The 18679-nt window shown below is 59.2% G+C and overlaps 2 protein-coding genes across 4 annotated transcripts; one reads left to right on the top strand and one right to left on the bottom strand.

Annotated features, from left to right (window-relative positions):
* Positions 1–2082: 2082 nt before the first annotated feature.
* LTC4S (leukotriene C4 synthase) lies at positions 2083–4899 on the top strand. 2 transcript variants are annotated; one of them, XM_007169861.3, is made up of 5 exons: positions 2083–2178; positions 3958–4057; positions 4163–4233; positions 4323–4404; positions 4750–4899. In XM_007169861.3, the coding sequence occupies exons 1-5, from the start codon at positions 2121–2123 to the stop codon at positions 4874–4876; spliced, it is 438 nt and encodes a 145-aa protein (XP_007169923.1). In that variant the 5' UTR covers positions 2083–2120; the 3' UTR covers positions 4877–4899. The 2 variants fall into 2 exon arrangements, with proteins under 2 accessions (XP_007169923.1, XP_007169922.1); XM_007169860.3 differs by having other exon boundaries at positions 4635–4899.
* Positions 4900–5863: 964 nt separating this feature from the next.
* Positions 5864–15988, bottom strand: MGAT4B (alpha-1,3-mannosyl-glycoprotein 4-beta-N-acetylglucosaminyltransferase B). 2 transcript variants are annotated; one of them, XM_007169859.2, is made up of 15 exons: positions 15567–15988; positions 10283–10468; positions 10057–10197; positions 9836–9888; positions 9385–9431; positions 8946–9059; positions 8639–8714; positions 8396–8510; positions 7901–8031; positions 7618–7725; positions 7304–7497; positions 6807–6885; positions 6637–6724; positions 6445–6557; positions 5864–6339 (listed from the first exon to the last, which is right to left on the bottom strand). In XM_007169859.2, exons 1-15 carry the CDS (start codon positions 15661–15663, stop codon positions 6316–6318), a joined length of 1566 nt encoding a protein of 521 aa, XP_007169921.1. In that variant the 5' UTR covers positions 15664–15988; the 3' UTR covers positions 5864–6315. The 2 variants fall into 2 exon arrangements, with proteins under 2 accessions (XP_007169921.1, XP_007169919.1); XM_007169857.2 differs by having other exon boundaries at positions 9836–9969; positions 15567–15987.
* Positions 15989–18679: the final 2691 nt, after the last annotated feature.

Raw genomic sequence — 18679 nt, 5'->3', positions numbered from 1 at the left:
CCCTGGCACTTCTTTCTCTGTTTCCGAGCATCTGTCAGTCATTTCCACATCCCTGAGCACCTACTGCTGCTAAGGTAAGACCTGTCCAAAGCAGGCCACAGACTTGGAGACCCAGCCCTGCTCTTGAGGAGCCCCCAGCACACCCAGCTGGTTCCCTGGGGGCAATGATGGACAAAGGGCATTCATTGGGTGTTGACCAGGTGATGAGAGGCTAAAAGGGATTCTTGGGGAGCCTAACAGGCAACAAAGCCCTCAGGCTGGAACCCAGGCTTGGGGGCAGCAAAGAAGGAGTCCAGGTGGGCGGCAAAGACAGAGCTCCCAAGGTCATATGACCCTGACGTGTGGAGACTCCCCAGAGTGACCAGGCAGAAGAGAGCCAGGGCATTATGGTGGCCCACCACCGGGTGCAGCAGCGGTTGCCCCAAGGACCTAGCTGCTCTGTCCCTCCCACAGCATGGCCTGTGCTTGCTTGCTTCTGCCTGTGCTTGTGTACCAATCTGGACTCTGTCACTGCTAACCAAAACCCACTTCAAACCAGCTTGAGCAAAAAGGAGAAATGACCGTCTTACAAAATGGAAAGGCTGAACGGCCAGGGCTTTATTCCAGGCAAGGTGGCCCCAGGGCTTTAGGATATAAGCCACCTCTATCCTCACAACCTAGCCCTTTGTTGGCTCCATCTTCCTCAGGATGGCGAGTGGCCATAAGTGGCCCTCAGTAATCTCCCTCCCCGTTCTGAGTTCCCTTTCCCAAAGTTCTAAGGAAGTTTCCAGAACTGCGTCTCACCATCCCGAGTCAGCCTTGGCTCACACAGTCAGTTTTGGCTCACATGTCCATCCCACAGGCCTGGGAGGGGCGGGAGGCAGCTCTGTCCAGGCCACAGAACCTGAGTGTAGGTAGGGTTGGGGCCTCAGGAAGGAGGGATGCTGGGCAGGCAGAAATGGCAGGTGACTGTTCCAGGGTCAGAGGTCCCAGAGGCGGTAGTTTCACCCATCCCAGTGGGCTCACCCACCCTGCCAGGACAGCCAAGTGGCCCTTGGGATGGCCTGAGTGCATGGAGCCCAGGCAGCTGCAAGACTGTTGGGCATCAGGTTTCCTGGAAAGGAGCAAGGACGCGGCTGTGCCCAATATGGACTGGGTGCCTGGACTACCCTGCGGTCAGTCGCATGTTACAAAACAGCCCCAGTTGGGGAGTGGGAAACAGGTGAGTGGCTATGTGTGGCTCAGCAGGGAGTCAGGGCCAGGAACCTGGGAGGAGCCCATGACCTGTGGCCAGGTGAGAGATGACTGGGGCAGGGTGGGGCTTAGAAGGTAGCACTGGGGGTGGATTTGAGAATGAGTGGGACTTGGTGATATTTAGGAAGTGGTGGCAGTGGGTGGTTCAGGTAGGAGCCTGACACCAGACCCAGGACAAGAGGAGGTCTGGAGGGCCAGCTGGGACCTGCTGAGGATGTGGGGCCTTGGGGGACACTAAGCTCACATGACAGCTGGAGCAAGCCTAGGTGGACAAGGGGTTCTGCCAGCACAAGGCTAGGCATAGAAGGGACAAAAGGACTGGGAGGAGGTGGCTGGGCTGTCCCCAGGCGGCTGCTCTCTCCTGCCCAGGCTCCATCTGGCCCTGGTTTCCTCTTTTTTAAAAAAACTTATTTATTTATTTATTTTTGGCTGCATTGGATCTTCGTTGCTGCATGTGGGCTTTCTCTAGTTGCGGTGAGCGGGGCTGCGCGGGCTTCTTATTGTGGTGGCTTGTCTTGTTGCAGAGCACGGGCTCTAGAGCGCAGGCTCAGTAGTTGTGGCACACGGGCTTAGTTGCTTCGCGGCACGTGGGATCTTCCTGGACCAGGGCTCGAACCTGTGTCCTCCGCATTGGCAGGCAGATTCTTAACACTGCGCCACCAGGGAAGCTCTGGCCCTGGTTTCCTCTTGCTCAGCCTGACCAGGCTCCCCAGCTCTCTCAGGCCATGGTCACGCCCCCTTCCCCAACCCCCTCCACTGAGAAGGGGCGGGGAGAGCGGGCCACTCTTCCTCTCCTGGGCCAGCCTCTGAGCAGCAGACAAGGGTGATAAGAGCCCCACAGCTAGCCCTCTCACAGGCCAGCCTGGCCTGACAGAGCCACCGGCACCATGAAGGACGAAGTGGCTCTTCTGGCCACTGTCACCCTCCTGGGAGTCCTGCTGCAAGGTGGGCTGGCTTCTGCTCCGGTGGTGGGTGGGCCTTGGACCCCTACAGTCTGCCTTCTGCCCTCCAGGCACTGGGGAGGTGCTGGGGTCCAGGCCCAGGTGAGGGACAGCCCAGACTCCTGGTATGAAAGCTCTTCTGGCCCCCACCAGAGGGCTGAGGGGCTTGCACTTTCCCCAAGTGGGGAGGGGGAAGCCCTGGAGGGGTGTCTGCAGGGCAAACTGTGAAACCCTGGGCAGGAACCAAGGCTGAGAGGTACCCAGCCTAGGGGATGGGCAGCGAAATGGAAAAAGGCCCCTGAGGAACAACTGAGGTAGGCATGTGGGCTGCCTGGCTTGGGGTTGGAAGGTGGCCCCTCAGCCAGCATAAAGAACCCTGGAGGAGGGCAGGGGCTTTCAGGGAGTAGGTGGGGCATCCAGCTATGTTGGGCTCTAGGACCTGAGCAGCGGGGCTGGGTGCCAGGATGAATGGGTGTTCTGATGGTGAGTACAGAAGCGGGACAGCCATGGGCTTGATGTAGCCCTACTCCAGCTGATCCCTGCCCTCTTCAGCGGTCCCCTCTCTGGGTGTCCCAGTGGGAGGGCCCCATCCCCTGGCCCTGCCTTCAAAGTCACCCTCTCTATGCTGGAACCATGTGGAGCTAGACAGGGTTGAAACCTGCTTTTTGGCCCCCAAAGGTGCCTGCTTGGTGCCCTTCTCAGACCAGCCCTAGAGACAGATTCCTGGGATAGATATTCTGGCTTTGGGGGACACCATTGCCTCACACTGTATGGGCTAGGACAAGACACAGCCTGGGGCAGGGGCCCTGGAGTGGCTGAGCAGACAGGCTGACGATCTCCAGCCATACCAGTAAGCTTGGCCCTCAGCCCTTCCTCTTGTACACTGTGCTGGCAAGGCCACCCTTGGTATCCACAGTGCACTCAGGTTGGGGTATGTCTGCAGAGGGCCTGGCACCAAGGGCACCAGGGCCATGGGACTTGCAGGAAGATAGTTGGAGACACCCAGTACTGGGACTGTTTGTGTGGTGGGCACCTGGCCTCAGGCCAAGAGAAGGGCTCCTGTGCACTCAGACCCTCAAGGGCCAGCCCACCCTCTGTACCCACCCATGTTGGAAGGGAGAGGGGCAGAGCCCTGGTGGCTTGGGGTTGGACTAGAATAGTCCCAGCCGTAACCACCTGGAGGCAGAGGAGAGGGTGTCTGTCAGATTGAGGCAGAGCCTGAACAGAGAAACTGAGGCAGGAACCCACACTACAGTTTGGAGGCACAGCGACCCAGGCTTGGTCGGGAGGTCCCTCCTGGTGAGCTCTGTGGGTGGCGGAGCAGAGACGGTTGGCCACAGGGTGCGTGCTCCTCTGTACCTGGAAGGATGCAGCCAACTCTGACCTCAGGTGGCACTCCCATTCCAGGGACCTGGGCCAAAGTCCATGCCTAAAGGGTGGGAGTTGGACATTTGCCTGTGTTTTGCAAGTGAAATGATTCAGGAGCAAAGTCCTTCTGCGGGCAGGTGTCCTGTGACGTGTCATCCCCTTCCCCTACACTCACTGGGCTGGACAGGGCCTCTCAGAGCCCCAGGCCGGCACCCTGCCCTCCCCACTGAGTGTCGTGGACACAGGGCAAGCTCGGAGAAGAGCAGGGGCCGGCGGTCCCCTCGGTCGGGCTTTTAAACGGGAGTCGTGAAGAGCAGGGTGTGGTGCTGGGATAAGAGAAGATGCGCGGCCAGACTGGAGGCGGGGCCGGGAGTCTGGGTGCCAGATCTGACTCCGGCAACACCTCCTCCCCCAGCCTACTTCTCGCTGCAGGTGATCTCCGCGCGCAGGGCCTTCCGCGTGTCTCCGCCGATCACCACCGGCCCGCCGGAGTTCGAGCGCATCTACCGAGCCCAGTGAGGCGCGGTGGGAGGGCGCGGGGCGGGGAGCTAGGCAGCCCCAGGCGGTCAGGCTCGGAGGCCCCAGGCCGGCGCCCTCATGCCGCTCCTCCCCCACCGCAGAGTGAACTGCAGCGAGTACTTCCCGGTGTTCCTCGCCACGCTCTGGGTCGCCGGCATCTTCTTTCACGAAGGTCTGAGAGCGGGGCAGGGACGCACGTACTAGAGCCCCGGGGGTCCCCGCATCAGCGGGCTCACTCCACCCCGCCCTCCCCTTTCCCAGGTGCGGCGGCTCTGTGTGGCCTGGTATACCTGTTCGCGCGCCTCCGCTACTTTCAGGGCTACGCGAGATCTGCGCAGCAAAGGTGAGAACCGGGGCGGGGCTTCCGGGAGGTCCACCAGGGCGGGGAAAGGTGGCTTGGCTTGTGGGCAGGGTCTTGACGGCAGAGGCCGCAAGCGAATGGCGGGCCGGACCAGACGACTGGTTGGAGGCGGTTCCCTTTTGGGGGCAGGTGGGCGGGCCCTGGTGGAGGCGGCCCGTAGGGTTGGGGTGGGGCCATTGCCCCGGCCCGCCCCCGCTGAGTACCGCCCGCAGGCTGGCCCCGCTGTACGCGAGCGCGCGCGCGCTCTGGCTTCTCATGGTGCTGGCGGCGTTTGGCCTACTTGCTCACTTCCTCCCGGCCGCGCTGTGCGCCGCGCTCCTCGGACAGTTCCAGAAACTGCTGCAGAAGGCCTGAGACGGAGGACGCCGGGTGGGCGGAGATGGAGTTGAGACGGAGCCTCCTGGAGGACGGGGGAGGGTGCTCGCCCCCATCCCAGTCTCTCATTAAAGCGTGATCTCAAGTGCACTCTCTGGGTCGGAGTGGGTCGCGCACTGCGGGTTGTAGAGCTTGGAGGGGCCTAGCTTCAGGCCACAGCAGTCTGTCGGGCTGCGGAAGGAAAGAGGCCTCTCCTGGGCAGGGGCTCGATCGGGCCCTGGGTCCGGTCCTCTCCCGCCCTGCTCCCAGACGCTGTTAGTCACACATCCTTTCCCGCTGGGGCTCACCCCACGGCTTCTCCTCCCTGCGGTCAGCGCTCTCCTCGCCTGTCCCCCTCCTATGAGGCCTGCCTCTCCACTGACCCTCAGCCGCCCTATTCCTCATACCCTGGACTTCACAGCCAACACGAGGGACTTTTTTTTGGTCGGTACTCGGTTACCGGCATCTAGAACAGCGCAGTGTTCAGGGCAACCTGTTGCGGCCCGCGGAGAACGACGATGAACGTAATCAATGTAGTTTTAATAGGCGCTGTCCAGTAAACGTCCTAGTGTCTCGGGGGACCAGATCCGGGGAAGGCCTGCTGGCCGGGAAGAGTCCCTAAAATGGTGACTTTTAGCTGAGCAGGCAGAGGAGAGGAGCTTTCAAAGCAGGGCAAAAACAAAGGCCCTGAGATGGATGGGAGACCCTAAAATGAGTCACAGACTGGGGACAGGAGCAGGGCCTTGGAGACGGTGGAAAAGGCGGGGCTGAGACCCACGGAGGAGTGGGACGAGGGGGTGGGGGGATGCCTTTGGTGAGAGGCGGCTGCAGGCACTTGGGGAGGGATGATGGGCGCTAGGGGGCGCGCTCCGAGGAGGGTTATCACGGAAATGGGGGCGGTTTGGGGGCGTGGACGCAGATTCCGCACCAGCTCCATCAGCGAGTTACCGACCGGGCGGCCGGGACCCTCCCAGAGAATGCGAGCGAGGTCCCGCGGAACTGCGCGGAGGGCGGGGGCGCCAGGTGGTATCGCTGGGCAGCTAGGCGCCCGGCTGTGAGCTCGGAGCCCTCACCTGTGAGGCACACACTTCATTAACCCTTTATTACAAGGAGCGCTCTTATAGAAGTATATGTGGACTTAACGTGAAAAAAATCAAATGTATCCAAGAATAAAAAACACAGCACATAAAGTAGTATATGCATTCCAGTGTTCGCGCGGAGACAGTGGGCGCCCAGGAAAAGGCTCTTCTATAAAGGCCTGGCTCAAGGGGGCCAGGGTGCGAACGGTTCCGGGCGGCGCGGACCGGCCTCAGGCACAGTGTGGGGGCCTCCTGCCTCTTCCCCGCGGCCGGCGGGCGGGGCAGCACCAGTTCCTGGGGCCTCCGGGCCAGCGGCCACCCCAGGCCAGTGGAGTGGGGTGCCAGGCAGAACCCCTCAGACTGGGGTGGCCGCGCCTGGCCCTCCGGGGGCAGCGGCGACGACATCCCAGGCCTCGTGGGCTTCAGGGCCAGCCAAAACGCACCCTCAGAAGCCCTTGGCTTAGTCAGCCTTTTTCAGGAAGATCTGGAAGAGCCGGGCTCAGTGTCAGCTGGGGTCTCAGAGAGCAGCCCTGGTCTAGCTATTTGGTACGGCTCCCCATTCCCTGCACCCAGCCCTGCCCTATGTCACCTCACTCAGAATGACCCACACCGGCGAGTCTGTCTGGATGGAGAGGCGCAGTGCTTCCAGGGGGCCAAAGGCTGGGTCCACTTCTCCCTGTGCCACACCCTTGTAGAAAGAGCCTGGGGGAGGGCAGCAATGAGAGGTTGCCCCAAGACTCCTGCCTCTCCTCTCACCTCCACTTGACTGCCCCTCACTCACCGATCTGGAGGTAGCCATCAGAGCTCCGAGGGTACTGGAGAGTGGCTGAACGGCCCTCCTGCAGGGCCTCCTTGTCTGACTGGGGGTTCTGGGGGCAAAATCAAGGGGCTGAAGCCAGTGGCTGTGGAAGGGGCAGGCCTCAGTGCACACCCACCTGCTACTACACTCACATCAAAGGGCAGCACCTCCACAGATGTGTTGAAGAGCTTGTCCTCCGGGTGCTCAATGTTCCCACTGCGGAAGAAGAACCTGTGGCCAGACAGGCCTGTGAGCTGCTGCAGGGGTGGGGTACTGCCCAGGCACACTACCCAGCAGAGAAAGGCCAGGCCTGGGCCAGGAGTGCAGTAGGTGGGCCCTGAGGTAGTGGGTGAGGCTGGGCACCACCCAGGGCAGCCGTTGGACTGTGCAAGGCAACCAGGGCCTTACTTGTAAGGACAATGGTGATGGGCAATGTCACTGAGCTCCTGTGGGCACTGTTGGACTTAGTCTTTACAAATTGGCTACTGTTCTGAGCCCCACTTTTCAGATAAGAAAACTTAATAAGGTTAAGTAATTTGCGGGGGGTCACAGAGGGAAATCTGCAGGTCCAGAAATTCGTGGTGAGGCCTCTACCCTGGTAGCCACCCTGCCCCTCCCCCAAGGTAGACCTGTGGGCGCTGGCACTGACCGCTCCAGTCGCAGTGGCTGGAAGAAGCGGAAGCGGATGAAGTCCCCTGCAGCGGGAGTGAAGGCCCAGAAGAAATCCTCGCGCAGGTAGGCCTTCTCCAGGGTGAAGTGCTGGTATGTCTTGAGGCTTGTGCTCACTTCCGCTGGCGGGTTCACATGCTCCTTCCGCAGTGCCTGCTTCCCAAAGTCCTTGTCCTACAGTGGAGGAGGGACAATGGTGCTAGGGTGGGCCCTGGACTTGCCCTGCTACCTCCTTGCCCAACCTCAGCCCAGGCTCTGCTGTACTCAACCAGGCTTGAGTGTGGCACTGCCCACCTTCAGTTTCTGGATCTTGCCCGCCAGTGAGGAGTGAGTGCCCACGTGCTGGAAGAGGGATGGCTTGAAGCGGATCCGCAGGTTGGCCTTCTGCCGGTCACAGTGCTTCTGTGGAGGGAGGGTGACACACGCTGGGGCTCAGCTCAACTCTACCTCTGAAGACAGAAACTCCTCCAGCCAGCAGCGCAGTCTCCTCCTGTCAGGTGCACGGTCACCGACACAGTCCCTACTGGATGCTGCTTGCTCCACCGCCCCCTCCCGCCTCTGTGCAGGCTCTGCTCACCGCATCCTTCTCAGGATTGCAGACCTTCACCCACAGAATATGGTCCAGGAGCCAGTCGATGGGCTTGTCCCGGTAGAACATGAGGATGAACTCCACAATGACGCTCAAGTCCAGTGACTTGAACATCTTCCCTGGGGGTGGGATTGGAGGGAAAGGGGTGCTGAGTAGGCAGCTCTGCCCTGCCCTACTTCCTCTTAATCCCTGTGGGGGACACTGGGGAGGGTCCCATGGCAAAACCTCTGGCTGGCTGCAGGCAGGTGCAGGTAACAAGAGGGCAGATGGGATGGTGAGCCCAAACATCCCGATGCAGAGGGCAGGCAGGAACAGGCCAGGTGGGGCTGTAGCGGGCACTCCAGGCAAAGGCTCAGAGCACGACACTGCATGGTACTAGGGTTCGGAACAGGGCGTGGGGCTGAGAGATGATGACAGAGGCAGAAGTGGGCTGGATGGAGATATTTTGGTCAGGTCAGTGGGGCAGGGAGGGGGGTGGCACACCGATGAAGCCCAGCTGGGAGAACTCCAGGATCATCCAGTCCTCCGAGGGCTGCTGGAGTGCGAAGTTCTTCATGGTGCTCAGGTAGTTGGGCTTGGCTATGATGTCATCCTCCAGCTGCACAGTGGTGGGTAGGTAGAAGGGGGTCGGGACTCAGGATGGGCACAGGGGCAGGGCAGGGCTTGCCTCCCAGGTCCATCCAGGGTCCAGGGGGAAAAGGGACAGAGCAGGGTCTCAGTGCTCACCTGCACGTAGTAAATGCCTTTGGACTGTGCATACATCATGAGGAAGCAGTAATCAAGGTTCTGTTTGGTCCTCCACCTGTGGGCCAGGGGCAGGGGCCTCAAGAGCTCAGACCCCCTCCACCTCCAGTGTGGCTACCACAGAGGCCACTGAGTGGGTAGGAGACCCCCCCACCCCCATGCAGGGGTCCTCCAATGGAACAATGGAGGCACTGCAGGGAAGTGCCCAGGACTCATACACCCACAGACTAGGTTCTTAGCACAGGTGGGCAGGTTGCTGGGGGCACAGGGAGGTGGGTAGTGCTAGTACCTGACTCTCTCCTTGGGGTCCCCAAAGGACTCTCGGAGGCGGGAGAAGTCAGGGTAGAAGTGGGGAGAAGGGGAGATGACCTCTAGGAGCCCAGAATGGATCTCTGTAGGGAACCTGGGGGACAGGAAGGCCCAGTGAGTGTGCAGCCTCCAGGGACTGGAGCAGGGACAGAGCTGAGCTAGCTAGACCCTGTCCTTTTCTTAAGACCCACCAGGCAGACATCCCCTGACACCACACGCATCCTACTGAGGCACTGAGCCTCCAGAGGGGTTGGGTCGTCTCCACATGCCCACCCCCTTTCAGCCCAGAGGGGAAGCACCCTTTCCCACAGAGGGATGGTGCATCTTGATGGGGGGGAGGGGCACGGCCGGCACCTGTCCGCCCAACACCCCGCAAAGGGTCCTCCCTCCACCAACCTTGTCGGGCTGTCAGTACTCACAAGGCCTTGATATTCTCCGTCACCAGCGAGGTATACTGTGGGTCAGTCTGTGGGGAGACCAAGTGCCCTCCGTGAGCCAGGCTGCCAGCCCAAATGGCCTGGAAGAAAGGGCTGGGGGAAGGACACAGCCTTCTCTCCCACATGGAAGGAGTGAGCCCACCATCCTGAAGGCTAAGGAAGGCTGGGCCTGGGGGCCACAGGTGCCTCAGAAAAGGCCCTTTTACATACTTCGGTCCAAGGGGTGGGACAGACTATAACTGGCATCTCCACGAGGGGGTGCTAAAATGTCTTTCCTTTTAACTTTTTATCCTGTTAAGTTTGTGAGTGAAACGGACGACTGAACTTCTGAGAGTTTTCTCCTCCGAAATGTTGCTGTTTTCATTCTCCTTGTTATTTTGTGCCGTGTGTCTTCCTCTGAATGTCCCCTCGACCCGTGCCCCAGCCCACTTGCCTCAGCGATCAGCACCACGATGACCGAGTCCTCTTTCTCCTGTGGGCTTAGCTCTGAGATGAGCGAGTGCAGCGTGTCAGTCAGGTACGAGTGCACCTCGCGCCGCACGCTGGGGATGCCCATCACCACTGACACTGCAGGGACGCGGAGGGTCGGTACTGGTCACTGCGTGGGGATCGTCCCACCACCCGCCACTCGCCCCTCCCGGGCCCCGCCCCTACCTCCGGTGCGGCCCTGGCCCACGCGCACGGCGGGCTGCAGGCTGCTTTCCTTGGCTAGCAGGTGTGGCAGGTGGTGGAAGACAGTGGGTAGGTGCAGCACGTGCTTGTGCGAGACGTTCCACGGCTTCAGGCGTGGATCCTCTGGGTGGGTCGGGAAGGGACAGATCAGACAACGCGGTCCGCCATCAGCCTCGCATCCCCTGCCACTTCCCGCTCCTGCGCTCACCGGTTAGGCGGCCCCAGGTGCGATTGCTGTCTCCGTCTCGCAGCGCTTGTCTCTCCGACACGGCCCTCTTGATCTCGTCCAGCACCAGGTTGAGCTCCTTGGAGCGCTTGAGGCTCTCCTGCTCAGCTGCATGCAACCGGTCACGCAGCGCCAGAAACTCCCGCTGGTACACGTCCACCACATCGCCTGTGGGTGGTACACAGGCTGTCACCAGGGGGCAGCCTAGAGCTGAGGTACTGCCCCTTGAGTGTTAGCATACACATCTGTTCATATGCCTGCCACATGTGAGCCACATGGGGTTACATAAGGGTCACTCTGAAGTCACAGTGACACTCACACTTGGGGAAGAAAAGCCTCCACTGGGGGAATTAGCCCTCTCCAGTGCTCTCCCTTTATTTTCTGCATTGAGGAGCCATCTGAAATGGGAGGGCTGCAGGACCACTTCCAGCCCCAGGTGAGACAAACCTAAGCTGAGGCTGAAAAGGCTCAGACTGAATCCTCTCCATCCCCTCCCCTCTCCTCCCAAAGCCCTCTCTTGCTTCTCCTTGCAGCATCTCCTCCTTCCAGGAAGTAGGGCACCCAAGGTCCCAACCAGGGCACAATGACCCAGACCTTCCTCAAGGAGCTCTTAGCATGGAGGCCAACCTTCCCCTGTTCCTTCTTTCAGCCTCTGCACTTTGCTTCCCATCCCCCTTCACAGAGATCACAGGCAGCCCCATCCCCAAGGCCCCATGGGGACAGAAAACCTCCCTGGACTCTCCCCCGTATCCTCCAAGTAGGACTGTGCCCCAGGCACCCATTCGTCATTGTCCTCATGGTTGTCATTCTACACTAGGTACCAGCTCTGGATTTGCAATCTCACACAGTCCGGTGGGGGTGGGTGGGTGGGGACTGTTGCAGTTACAGCCCCCAATGCTCAGAGGAGCAAATGAAGTTGAGAAGCTAGTCAGGGGTCCCTCAGCAAGTCAGAAGCAGAAAGGGGACAAGAGCGCTAAGTGCCCTGAAGCCTGCTTCTCTGGAGATCTGTTCTAGGCCTAGACCATGCCACCCCAGGGGGGGCCTGTGTCAGAACCTCCAACTGGGCCCCATGTGCAGGCACTAGGGGTGCACATGGGCCAGAAGCAGCAGCCCAGAAGAGGTAGGGCTGCCTGACAGTGGAGAGGGATCTCCAGGGTGCCAAGTACCTGGCTCCACCGGTCTGGCAGGGCCGAGAGAGCAAGAATGAGACAAACAACATCGCTATCTGCTGCTGAGGCAGCCAGGTCCTGCCAGGCTGTGCGCTCTCAAGGCCTTTTCTAATCGGCTTTTGCCCTCTTTATTTGCCATCACACACACCTCCTTTTCCTTGTCTGATGTCTATGCTTTCACACATGCTGTCTCTTCTGACTGGAATCCCCTTTTCTCTTCTGGGCCTGATGAAAACCCATGTAGCCTTCAAGGCCTAGTTGTCTTCCAGATCTCCCCTCTCACCCTCAGGCAGCTCTTATGTTCCTTGATCCCTTGGGGGGGGCGGGTCACAGCCCCCAGAATGCCCTGGGATGGTGTCACCTCCCCACAATCGGGTATACCAAAGGTCATGACCAAGGCAAAGTTCGGTCATCTCAGGACACCCCCTTTCTGCAGCTGGGGCAGAGGTTTAAGTGCTAAATCCCGGGGAAGAGGGAGGGGAAGCCCCTACGCAGGACGGAGAGGCTGCGGGGGGAGGAGCGGGGGAGCCAAGCAGATCCTGGATGAGGCACTCCCGAGTCAGCAGCTTGCCGGATCTCCCTTCCCACACCCTGCCCAAGGGGCCAAAGGCCAGGCCACTTCAAGCTTCTGTGCTCTGGGACAGCCCTGCTGGGGGAGGGAGTCAGGAGTCAGGTTACCAGATCTTTGAGGCTCTGCTCTGGGTTCTGAGGCCAGGTTACCCTGGAAACCTGACCCCTTGAACAGGGAGCTGGCCACCCCCAGCACTCACCTGCTCAGCTGCCAGTAGGGAGGGGGGACTGGAGGTGCTGAGGCCCAGCAGGAGGGAGTTCAGAGCTGCCTACACAGGCAGGTGGCCTCCCTCCTGCCTGAGTCCCTACCCACCCACCTATTGTCCCTGATGCCCTCCCCAACGCCACCCCAGTGCTGTGGAGGTGCTGAGTCTTGCAGGGGCAGCCCTTGTGCTACTGGCTACACCCAAGGCAGCTCCCTGCAGTGGGGCCCTCTGTGAAGTGGAGGGAGGGTAAGGAGACCTCATCCCCCTCTGACTGCTGTTGCTGCCCCTGTCCGCCCCCCCGACCCCAAACCCGTAGCCTTCTCTGATCTTTAAGTACGCTGAGCTCTGTCCAACCTTAGCCTGCCCCAGGGGGACAGGCCAGTGGCAGCGGTGGGCCCTGCTGACCTGAATCACCCTGACCACCAAGGCCTGGGCACAGCCTGCTTCCTACCCTGGCCTCCCTTCCTAGGAGCCTTCTTCTGCCCAAGTCCTGGGGGCAGCTGTGGTCACACTACTAGAGGCTTTCCCACCCCTTCCTCCACCAGAAGGCAGAGTAATCAGGATACCTGAAGCCCACGGATCACAGTCTTCCCTTTGGTTCCCTCTTTGTTAAAGAAACAGATTCAAGAGCCAGGCTGGGACACAGACCTTGTGCTCTGTACTTAGGGAAGGGGAAACAGGCTCAGAGGGGCACAGGCAGGTTCCAGGCCCAGCAAAGGTGTGCTGTTAACCTGCAGTGAGGGGACTTCCCTCGCGGTCCAGTGGCTAAGACTCTGCGCTCCCAATGCAGGGGGCCCAGGTTCAATCCCTGGTCAGGGAACTAGATCCCAAATGCCGCAACTAAGACTTCGCATGCCTCAACTAAAAGATCCTGCACGTGGCAAGGAAGATCACACATGCGGCAACGAAGATCCCGCGTGTGGCAACTAAGACCTGGAGCAGCCAAATCAATAAATAAATATTTTTTAAAAAATCCTGCAGTAGGGCAGGGGCATGGAGAGGGTGCAGGTGTTCACCTCCTCTCCAGGACTTGCACCCACCCTCCCAGTGGTCAAGACAGGCATCCATCATTGCTGAAATCCAGGAGATGGGACAGCCTAGACATTGGGGAGGGCTGTGTGGCTGAGGCCACCCCCCTGGAGGGTCTGCTGTCTTCCCTGGGGACCTTCAGCAGGTGCTTGGCTGAGGGCTACAGTTTGAGCATTAGTGGAGATGCTGCACAAATTTGGTCAAGGCTGGATATGAAAGTGGGCCTGAAACCCCGTATCTAGGGTCCGTCTTGCCAAGGCCTATGTGTCCTTCCTGGCCCTTGGCTTCCAGGATGCCACCTGCTCCTGCTTTCCCTTCCTCTCTGGCTTCCTGCCCACCTCTTCCCTTCCCTACAGATTTGGCTTCCTCTGCCTTTCCTCTAAGCATCGGTGCCTGGGCCCGCCCTCTCCTGAGCCTCCTACTCACTGCAAGCTGGAAGCCAAGGTCCAGTCTGGCCTCAGACTTAGTCTGGTTTCCCCATGGGCTTAATACAGTCGTCTGAATATAAGAATGAGAAAGGTTCATATAAGAGCCCAGACTCAGTCTTCTCTTCAAGCTTCCAAAGGCAAGACCCTACTGGGACCCCCAAAACAGTAACAGCCCTCGACGGGGAAGGCCCAGGTGACCCTCTTGTCACATGTCACACAGGCTTCTGGACTGCCGAACCCAAGGGACAAGGACCCCTGCATCTGAGCCCCACATTTCTTTGCGTAGGGGTGCTCTCCTGCTCCCCAGGCCCTCCCGGATGCCCCACTTAGGGACAGAAGGCCCTAAATGGAGCCATGGGTATCCCCCTCACTCCTGGACACTGTGGCCAGCCAGACTCACAGAGAAGGTGTCCTGGTGGGAGGCTGGTGCTGCAGTTCCTGACACCTGGCTGAGGGCCAGTGGCTGCCGTAGGAGGCACACAGGAACTGCGGCCTAGCCCAGGACAGGGTGCAAGGGGTCATCGCTCCACTCACAGCTGAACAAATGTGCCCCAGCCCATCAGATATGGCCCCACCTTGGCCTCCATGCCAGGCTGCTTACATGGCCACTCTCCCAAGGGTCCAAAATGCCCTCCCCCAGGTGACACACCCCACCTACGGAGAACTCTGCCCCAGCCATGCCCTCCATGTACCAAGTCCTAGGGGGTCTCCCCTCAGGCCCTCTGGAGCCCCTAGGGCAGCCCAGGCCTTCACCCAAACAGGGCTGGGCTGAGCTGGGCGGGCAGGAGCCAGGCTGGGACACTGGGACTTGGAGGGTCAGAAAGGCTCCAGCTACTCCCGCAGCCTCTGTTGGGGAACAGGGAAGCAGGAGGTGGGAGGGAGGCAGAGGGTTAGTTGGCCTCAGCCTGATCCTGCTTAGGCCTCCTGCAGGAAAGCCAGACGGCAGGAAGGAAGCAGCTTTTCCCGGTGCCTCCTGTGCTAAAGGCTGGGTGGACAAGGGCCTGCGAGCGCCTCCTCAGCCTTCAACCCTCAACCAAGGCCCCACTCAGCCCCAGCCATCCCAACCAACACAGGGCAACTCCAGCGAGTGCTGGGGCCTGCCCCCTCAGTCCTAAGTGTGCTGGCCAGATGCAGAGAGCCATGATGGTGGACTGGCCAGCTTAACCAAACTTCAGGTGAGACCACACAAAATAAGTTAACCGGCAGCCAGGGCTGGGTGGGCTGCTCATGAGGCCCTCCATGCACACCCCAGGCCAGTAGCCACAGGAAGGCTTCCGCAGCACCCCCATCCCTGTGGAGGAGTCCTGGGGCCAGATGTCCTGGAGGAGGGCTGTGGAGGCCCCAGGGAGCCGCACCCACAGTGGGCTGGGGTGGAGAGGTGGTGTGAAGTGATGGTACTGCCTGGATGTCTGGCTGCCTCCTCACTCCTGTCTCAGGATCGGTGCACCCAGGTGCCTGGAGCCGGTACCTTGGGGACCCTCTGGCACAGCCACCTCTGTGACCTTGTGTCTCTGTCCCTCTCTGAGAACTCTGAGGTCCCCAGCTCACTAGAGGGAGCGACCCGCCCTAACACGGGCAGAACTGTACTCACGGAGGCCGGTCCTGACCGCACATGGGGCACCCGACTCCCGCTCACGGGCGCGGCGCGGCCCAGCCCAGGCCAGAGGAGAATTTCGTTATTCCAGCAGCAAACAAGTGGGAGCGAGGATGGGAGGGGCGTCCTCTCGCACCGCCCGGGCGGGGAAGGGGCGCCCGCGTCGGCTTCCGGCCGCCTTCCGCGGCAGCTGCCCGGACCCCGTTCCGGCCGCCGGCGCCCAGGTGTGGGAGGGGGCGCGGGGCGGGCGACGGCGGGGGAGGGGCTCACCTTTCTGGCCGCTGAGCGCCGCGTACCAGGAGAGCGAGAGGAAGGCGCACAGGCAGAAGAGCAGCAGCGTCAGGAAGGCGCCATTGCGGAGCCTCATCTCCTCAGGTGCGCGGTGGGCGCCGGCGGGGCCGAGGCCGCATGGCCCGGGGGGGCCGGGGCCGGGGCGCGGGGACCTGGAGGCTGCAGGGGCCCCGGCCCCGGGGCGGGGAGGGGCTGGGAGCCCGGGGCCGGGCAGGGATGCGGGCGGGCCTGCCGGGCTGCTGACTGGGCCGGGAGCCGCGCTGACGGCTCCTCTGGGGCGCGGGGAGTGGACCGCCTAGGCTCGGCGCTTGGGCCGGGCCAGGCTGCGCTAGGCTGGGCGGCGAGAGCCGCGGCCCGGCCTGGATCCCGGGCCGCCGCGGAGTCGGCTGCGAAGGGCGGGGCGGCCGGGATTTAAAGGAGCCGCATCATCCGCTGCCGCCACCAGCACCACGAGGGGGCGGGGTGGGGGACCAACGCCCGGGATCCCGCCCTCCTGGCTCCGGACAGCGGCCCCCGCGTGGGCTCATGCGTCCCGGACTTCACGGCCCTGGGCACCGGCCTCAGGTAGGTCAAAGCTGGGGCCTTCGCGAGTTCGCGTCCCCTGTGGTGGAGGCCGTGTGAGGGGGTCCCCCAACCCCTTCTCAGTAACATTTTCGTTGTGAACTCTCGCAACCCAGATCTGGACCTCAATCGCATTAACTTGAGGACCCTCAGGTCCCTGCCCCAGGTCTGAGAAGTCTAGGCAAATAAAGGTGAGACAAGCTGGGACCTGGGACCTGGAACCCTTTGCTGCAGTGCTTGCACCTGGACAAACATCTCCTCCACCAACAAAATATAAAGAAACTACAAGGGACTAAAAAGTACTGTGTGCATGGGCAGTTGGGGCATATTCTGAACAGCAAGATAGAAAAAGACCAAAAACCTGACTGCCACTTCTGAAGAGCCGGGAGCAAAAACAGGGTACCGCACATGCCCCCTGCACTCAACACCACCAAAGGGGTGGGCAGACCACCTAAGCCACCCCTCCTGCCCGACCCCCGGACACACCCCTAACCTCACCCCATGTAAGGAACCAGCTCGCCCCACCCGGGAGCGAGCAAGGGAACCTGTTACTTGTTTTCTTCGCTGCCCTCCTGCTGCAGCAGGGGCCCCAGTAGAGCCTTGCCCAAATTTCTTGTCTGGCCTCTTATCAATTCCCATTGATTAAGGAAGGTCAAGAACCCTGACCAGTAACAGATTTATGGCACCTAACATGGGACCTCTCCCTCTTCCCGGGAGAGGATCTGGGCACCTCTGGGACCACTGAAAGCAGCTTCCCCGTGGGTGACAAGAGATCGCCTGAACCTCACCTCGTCACCACATTTGGTAAGTCTGCCTTTCTGGCCCCTGGGGGCCTCAGTACCTTCATTCATGCAACGCATTCCCCCTCCCGTTTGTCCCTTTCCCTCTGCTGATATCTCTCTACTTCTTCTTTCTCTGTCCTTTCCTACTCCTCTGTCTTATCCTTTGTAGAGGGTGGCTCTTGGGCAGCTACAGTCTCACGCCTCTCAGCAAGTGAGACCATGCTCCCTCTGGCCGGCAATGGGTGACAAGCAGAGGCGGGAGAGGCTTGCCTCACACCGTGCAGACCTTGGTCCAGTGGGCTCTCCCTGATGGGAGATTTATGGCAGTGATAGAATTCAAATTCATATCTTGTAGTGGCTGGAAGTCCTATCGTCCCAGTATTCTCACCTTTATTTTCCTGTTGTCTCTTTTTTTTTTTTTTTTAATTAATTAATTTATTTATTTTTATTTATGGCTGTGTTGTGTCTTCGTTTCTGTGCGAGGGCTTTCTCCAGTCGTGGCAAGCGGGGTCCTCTCTTCATCGCGGTGCGCGGGCCTCTCACTATCGCGGCCTCTCCCGTTGCGGAGCACAGGCTCCAGATGCGCAGGCTCAGCAATTGTGGCTCACGGGCCCAGCCGCTCCGCGGCATGCGGGATCCTCCCGGACCAGGGGTCGAACCCTCGTCCCCTGCATTGGCAGGCAGATTCCCAACCAGTGCGCCACCAGGGAAGCCCCTGTTGTCTCTTTTTTTTCAGTTTTTCTCTCCTCCCTTTACCTCTCCCTTGATCCTTACATCTGCACTCCCATCCCCTTTATCCTGAAAAGTTCTTGTTTGTGTCAAGTTTTTGTCGGTCGTACATGTCGAGTAAAAGGATCTTTGTCTTATGTAGTTTTGTCTGTCCAACCGCTCCTGCAAGTCTCTGCTGAAATTGTGGGCCCTGTGGAGCACTTAAGCCTTGAAATGCAAACACAGCTCACATTGCCTGAGACTCCAGCCTTGGGTTACTTAGTGGGATTTTAAAAAGAATAAAAAAGAGAGGAGCTTGCATTTCTCTCCTCTGCCTTTGCAATGTAACTAGTCTGCCTGGGCTCTCAGGAACTATCTGATCCATCTGTAGTCCCCCAGACTGAGGAAAAAAAAAGAGACCTTTTTAAATTCAAGTGGGAAAGCTATGAGATCTCTGGCTCTGGCTCTCTTTATGTAAAAATTAACTTGTAAATGAGCTGTATTTAATTGGCTTAAAGGAAACTGAGCGCGTATATACATTCTCAGAAATATAAAACTCGCCAGAATACATTCCACGTTCATGTGATCTGGGAAATATTCAATATTAAATTAATATCTGGTATTAGAGCTAGTTTAAGGTTGTGGGCTTAATTAATACAGACCTGTCTTTAGAGTCATCAACATTAAGGATAATATAATTTTCATTGTTCCTAGGGTTACTGGAAGTCAATAAATGCATATTGTTTCTGTTATAAAATTTGTCAACAGGGAAAATAACCTGATATGGTTACATTTTTAAGTAAATGTTACTGAGGTAAGAGCTTTTTGGTAAACTCTATAGGAATAATTATGTTTTGGAAATATCCATCTAAAATAGTCTCTCCACATTTTGGTAACTTGAAGCAATATTAAGTTAAATGATAGGAATTCATTGAGTATCCAGGCCATTTCAAATAAGATGAAATATTGGCACATTAATTGCTAAACAGATCTAAATTTACAACTTTACAACTTTTGTCTTCTTATGAGGGGGAAACTAAA

Source organism: Balaenoptera acutorostrata, chromosome 2 (assembly GCF_949987535.1).
Source record: "Balaenoptera acutorostrata chromosome 2, mBalAcu1.1, whole genome shotgun sequence".
In the NCBI taxonomy this organism is placed as follows: Eukaryota; Metazoa; Chordata; class Mammalia; order Artiodactyla; family Balaenopteridae; genus Balaenoptera; species Balaenoptera acutorostrata.
The sequence above is the reverse complement of the archived record's forward strand: the minus strand, read 5'-3'. Positions and strand labels throughout refer to the sequence as shown.